This window comes from Meleagris gallopavo, chromosome 13 (assembly GCF_000146605.3).
Source record: "Meleagris gallopavo isolate NT-WF06-2002-E0010 breed Aviagen turkey brand Nicholas breeding stock chromosome 13, Turkey_5.1, whole genome shotgun sequence".
Lineage (NCBI taxonomy): Eukaryota > Metazoa > Chordata > Aves > Galliformes > Phasianidae > Meleagris > Meleagris gallopavo.
The window spans coordinates 1,847,971-1,854,083 of NC_015023.2; the positions used below are offsets into that span (position 1 = coordinate 1,847,971).

Consider the following 6,113-nt stretch of genomic DNA (forward strand, 5'->3'; position numbering starts at 1 on the left):
AAAGCAGTGCTCAAGCTGTGAACCGAATCGGCCCGGACCAGCCTTCAACAACTGTCATGACGGAATGGCACTGCTCCAAGGGGAGCGTAAGGCAGCTTATCCGTACATGGGAATAGGGGAACCTTCAGCTGTGCAGAACGGCCCCACAATTTCATAGCAGCTGCCTAGGGCTCCTTATAACTGCTCTTCACAGAACTTCAGGCAGCAGGGATTTGCTTAAAAATGCACTGGAAACAGTTCTCAGAACACCAGGAGATTCTTCCTGCTGCAGAACCGTTACCTTTACTGTCTTTAACAATTAAGTCAGGACTTACTTTCACTACACAGAGAACAAATCAGGAAAACTCTCCTACTAATGCATACTTTTTGACAAAAGCAATACAGGAAAAATCCTGGCTTTTCCTGCAGGGTCAACGCTCCACTCACCACTCAGTTCTGTGCCTTCAGAAATGTTTGGCTGGTATCTCACCATGCACGAGTTTTGCAACAGCTAAGAGAGGTTTTCTCCACTACTGCAGTACAGGAGCTGTATGCAAGGATTTGAGTGGTAAGAGCACTTGTAATCCCTGTGAAACATCAGGAGGGTGTGCTTGCATGTGAACTCGCATCTATCTGTAAGAAAGTGCTGAATAGAAGTAGTCTGCCATTCTGTAACTAGGTGGCCCTCTTTGATTTTTGTTTCCAGGCTCTGACTTTGTTCTCCTGGCTCTTTTTTTTTTCCTCTTTCTCTTCTCCTTTTCTTTTTTTTTGGCCAATGTCAATAGATCTTTCCCTTATAGCCTGTTCTGTAATCACATGCCATGACAACAATTCTCAATTGTCACAGACAGCATTTCTGTAGATTATTTTAGTGACTCACTTTTTTTTCAGCTGTGTGTGCCCCAAATCCAGTGATTCGATTAGTTCTACACAATGTATTCAGCACATAGTAATCCTGTGTGCTAAAGCTCTGTTCATATATTGAGAAAAGATGCTTTACTCCACACCCAACTCATGTGGGCAAGCCTGGGAAACTGAACTGGAACGCTCAGGGAGTGACTGGTCACAGTTCATAAACAGTGTAGACAGGAGCTTCTTGGTAGACTTTTGCAGGCCGTATAGATGTTCCTGGAGAGCCTTTTTCTTCTTGTATTGTTTCTCAAAAGTAAAGGTCGTGCCATGAAAACTGGGCTGTCTTTATTCTGCACGTTTCGTCATAAAGTTATTGTCTGATCCACGTATGCACGGAGAAAGGCAACAACTGGAAACAGGAGCCTGGAACTCAAATACTGGTGTACAGCATAAACCACCTTCTACTTATTCGTGTGATAAACGTTTCCTGGAAGCAAAGGGCAGTACTCCAGAGCAGTAAACTCTGCACTCCCGTTTGCCTGGTTGTTGTATACCACTGCAAATTCTCTTAGGATGGCCACTTACATTAGACTGCTGTAGTTCCCTGCATTAGTAAGCTGGCTCTACGCAAGGTGACACTACAGGAATCCCTGCTTGTGACGGCTGGCTTCCATCCTGATGGGCATGCATGCCCCAACTAGCCTGTAACCCACAAACAACAGGAGGAACCCTGTGCTATAAGGCCAAATAAGCTGTACTCCACTCATTGCTCTCTCCTTTTGCTGAAGCGAACCTGATTGATTGCCATAAGCATTCTTTTTTTCTATTTTCTGATCTTTCTGGTTTTCCAAAACTCCACCCACTCCAATCTGCTTCACTGCTCCCCTTCAGTCACTACTCTGCCTTTCAAGCTTTACTCTTCAACCTTCCTCTGCTGCACTCTCTTTTTTCTGCTCGTGTCCACATTCTGCAAAATGTCTCAGCCCCTACCCCATTTTCATCCCGTCCATAAAGAAGATGATATCCAACTTGCAGGCCAAAGGTAGCTGCCATCCTGAAGTTACTCCTTGTGCAAACGCTATCTGTACACTCTGCTGAACTCACGTAATAAAATAAACAGATTGGGTCTAGATCTTTACCACCTTGGCTACGGGGCCTTTGGCCAAAGGATCTACCAACTGGACTTAGACTTCTGCAAGTGTGGAGATCCTTACTCTAAGTGACATAAACTAAACTAGTGGAGTCTGGAAACAGTGCTACCTGGGAAGTGCAATTCTTGGATGCTGCCTGGCATTGCATTTTAATGGAGAGCATTTTGCAGTTTGCGTTCAATCAGTGAACAACGCACAAGTCAGAGAGCAGGTCAGAAAAATCCTGCCACGTGATGACTTTTGCCTCCTGCACCCTGATGTACTGCTACCTGTCTTGATTTCAATAGCTGAAAAATAGAGACAAATCTCATGTTTATGGGCACATAGCTAAAAGAGAGCCCACAAAGACATTAGGATTCAAGTATATAGAGTAGAAATGTTCAGAAATCTGCATTTAAAGCAGGGTCACGTCATTATTTTTTTAAAATTCAGCCTCTGGTGAAGACTAAATGAAGCTGGAACACACAAAACGTAGCACTAGAGTCTATGAAGCTAGAGCTTTGAAAGTTTTAACGCTGCCTCCTTCACTTGTGGCAATCTCACTCCAGGATATCTCTGGGACGGAACAGAGTATCAGAGCATTCACTGCTAAGCAGACAGGAATAAAATCACTTGCCGTTATCTCATGAGTTAATTTTAACACTGTGCTTCCATTTAAGTAGTCAGTTCCTCTGCACTTCTCTGCATGCACACGCAACACGATCATATGTTCTATGCATATACATACAATGCTGCCTGGTTTTCTCCTTTTGAAAGGAGGAGTACAGCTCCTAAAGGGAAGAGTGCATAAAATCAAAATAAATCAAGATTATTTTTCCCTCACAAAACACATTAACTAGAACAAAGAACAGTACCCACGAGCAATCTGAATTCTAGCACTGCACTACTGTTCCAGGCGAGGTACTGCAACTGTCAGAAATGTACTGCTATCTCAGTTGTAAAACTCACTCACAGCACAGAACTGTCCTTAAAAATTGCAGAGGACATTTCTGTGTGTGAATCAGACCAAAACCTCAGGAACATCACACGTATCTTTGACATGAGAAAGACAGTTTTACTTGCAAAACACGTCTTTATTGATTAAACTTGATTAACACAACATTGCTGCCAAATTCTTCTTCAGCAATGGCATAGCTGCAGAAAAACCTGAGGAGCAGACAGATCTGTCAACTACATTGAATAGGTGAGGCTTCAGTTGTGGACACGAACTGAGGGAAAAGCAAAGGATCTGGCTTTTGTCACTCATGCATCTCTCCGGCTTCCCTGCTATTAAGTCTGTGCCAGCACAGTGTGATCACAAAGTGGAAATCGATCCACTGCCATAATTACAGAGAATAAGCGTAAATATGAGAACTGCGACAAAAAGGTGAAAGGAAAGGACACGTTATTTTATCCTCAAAAATATTTTAAATAATTCCTTTTGCTATCCTAAATACTACGCCTTTTATGTATGCTTAGACAGTAAATTATAGCTCTAGCTTAGCTTTCTTGTTTTCCATTCTTTTCCTAGTTGGCTTTCCAAACATCACCTTTTCCCAGAAGTCTACCTTCTTTTCCTTCAACTTTCTGGCTTTCCTTTCTCTTAGATTTATCTCCAAGCATTCTTCATTTAGATTACGCAACGGCCATTCAGCCAGACCTTCCCCATTAGGATTCCTGTAAACAATAAGAAAGAAAGAGAAAAACCCTGAAATTTGTTAGCAATCCAGAAATCATCAAGAGAAGATTTCAGGACTGTTGATGAACAAGATCAGCATAGTTATTCTACAGGTAGTGGAACTGAGGTACGAGGAAGTGAAAGGATTTGCCTGTATCCTTCCAGGTAACCAGAAACACAACCAGTAAATCAATGAACAAGACCCTGTCTCCTGAGTCCCACTACCACTGAGGAAATGGGCCACGTCGTTTAGTTCTATGGATCTCATCCTTGTTTTGTGGGACTGAAATTCTCTGTTCTGAGCACAACGAGGCAAAGGTTTCTTCATCTTGATACAAGAGGATGGAATTTCATGCTTCAACATTTCAAGAATATTCCCTTAGAATCAGTTACATGTATGACCACATAGATGAAGAGAACAAGGTATTATTATTAAAAAGTAGATGCAAAATGTAAGCTAAATGAAAAGACTCTAGTAACAGATTAATTCATGCTTTTTAGAACACAGCTGGATTTCTTTAAAGTTCACTGGAGTAAATGGAAATACTTCAATTTGCATGGACTTTGAAACAGACTATGAGCTGTTGTGAAAATGAGGAAAATAAATGCAGAAAAATTCAACTTCATATATTCTCATGTTTTTCTTTCAAGATGAGAACTGTACCCAATTTGCTTCATGAGAAAGAAAAGACTGCTTTCTGAGCATTACTGGTTTAGGCATATGCAAGCAGTGACAAGTGCTGGATTTACAGTATTTCTTAGGAGGTGATACCTTTCAGTGGTGAACCATTCAGTGATCAGCACATTCATTAGTGCTGTGGCAACAATGGATTCTGCCTGAAGCAAGCAGAGCTCATGATTCCAAAATCCTACAGGAACGCCCAAACTGTTATGGCAAAGGCAATTTGCAAGCATGCTTTTAATTATTCCTCAAAAGACCAGTTCAGTTTTTTTAAAAAGATGACTTATTAACTGAGTCATGGAATGAAACACTTTAACCTAGCTCTTAGATCTTCATTCTGAAATTGAAACATGGGAGTTCCAGCCTTGCTCTAATGAACACAAGCTGGAACGTTCTGCAAAACAGACTGTAGCCCATTCGTTGGGGCCTGTAAGCCAGTCAGATTTCCCAGAAAAAACGACACATTACTTGAAATACCTCAAGCAAAGGAGACAGGATAGATTTCCTGCTTTCTCAGTACTCTCCTCATCTCCCACTAGAGATGATTTAATCAATCTTTCCCTCAATGAATATGCCAGAGAGCTTTGACTTAAAAATAAATTAACAGTGTCAGTATAATGACAGAAAGCTTGCTACAAATTTCACTTACTAAATTGTTTGCAGCATATATAACTTCCTGTGCTTCAGAAACAGCAAACTGTGATAAAAAAATGGAGAATACAGTAATGCTGAACAAATTCAAAGGAGAGAGAGAGATATCTTGATCTCACTGCTAGCATGAGCACTGCAACTCGATTAAAATGGAAGTACCAATACTGAATAATGTCAGTACTGCGAGAGTAATTATAAACGAAGCCTGATGTTTAATTTCTTACCCCGTAGGCTTATGTCACCTGCCAGATAGGATCCTCCAAAGACAAAGTGAACTTCATCTCCATGATCAGCTTTCACATATTCTGGTTTAGTATCCCAGTATGAAGTGGGACGACGCTGATACTCAAAGAAGTAGGTAGGTGCTTCAGACTCTACAAGATGTTACATTTAGAGAGTTATAGGAGAAGCATGTTAGTATTATCTTAAATATGTACAATGCTTTACAGGCAACTGGGCACATTTCTGAATGTAACACTACTCCCAAATACACACTTGTATCTTTTATTAAAAATGAAGAATGCATAGTATTAAGACGATGAAAAATTCACCTTGGGAGTACAGATAGAAAACAAAATCAAGTTATTTCCCTACACTTACATGTCATAAAGTTTCTAGACTGCAGAGCTGCTGACTTCTGAAGCTGTAGTAGGCTAAAAGGGAAATTCCAGGTTCCTTCTATTTTTAAGCTTGTATAATTCACATAGCAAACATCTATTTGTGTTATCCTTTTCTTATCTCAGTGTTCTGTAATTATAAGCCCAAGTGCAAAATACAAGTACAAAAGTAAAAGCATCATTTGCTTGATGTGTTTCTGTATCCCTAAATCACACTTCATTCTCAAAGTTCCCAGTGGGAATTTCAAGAAGGGTTACCTACACAACAGGATTTGTTTCTATGCCATTTAACTCAGCCTGTAGTAAAAAGTTTGAGTGTCCTGTTTTGAGACTGTTTTAAAGAGAGTGTTCATTGGCTCATCTCAGTAATAACTCTGTGCTTTAATGGATGCTATGACAATAATGAAATCCCCCAGCAATTCCAGAAATCGGTCTTGTAGCTCAGCAGGATCATCTGTGTTTTCCAGGTATTCATCCATTTTTACAGGTAACAATTCTGTTGGCAAATTCTAAACAAATTAAAA

At 40.5% G+C, this 6,113-nt stretch overlaps 1 protein-coding gene across 1 annotated transcript in view; it reads right to left on the reverse strand.

Annotated features, from left to right (window-relative positions):
- Positions 1–3,034: 3,034 nt before the first annotated feature.
- The window catches only part of LOC104912916 (fatty acyl-CoA hydrolase precursor, medium chain-like), an 8,563-nt gene continuing 5,484 nt past the window's right edge, over positions 3,035–6,113 (reverse strand). The window contains exons 7-10 of the mRNA XM_010717737.3: positions 5,963–6,098; positions 5,197–5,346; positions 4,412–4,508; positions 3,035–3,638 (exon numbers count right to left, since the gene is read on the reverse strand). Of these exons, the coding sequence (XP_010716039.2) occupies positions 3,449–3,638; positions 4,412–4,508; positions 5,197–5,346; positions 5,963–6,098 (573 nt within the window). The 3' untranslated portion in view covers positions 3,035–3,448. The remainder of the gene's footprint in view (positions 3,639–4,411; positions 4,509–5,196; positions 5,347–5,962; positions 6,099–6,113) is intronic.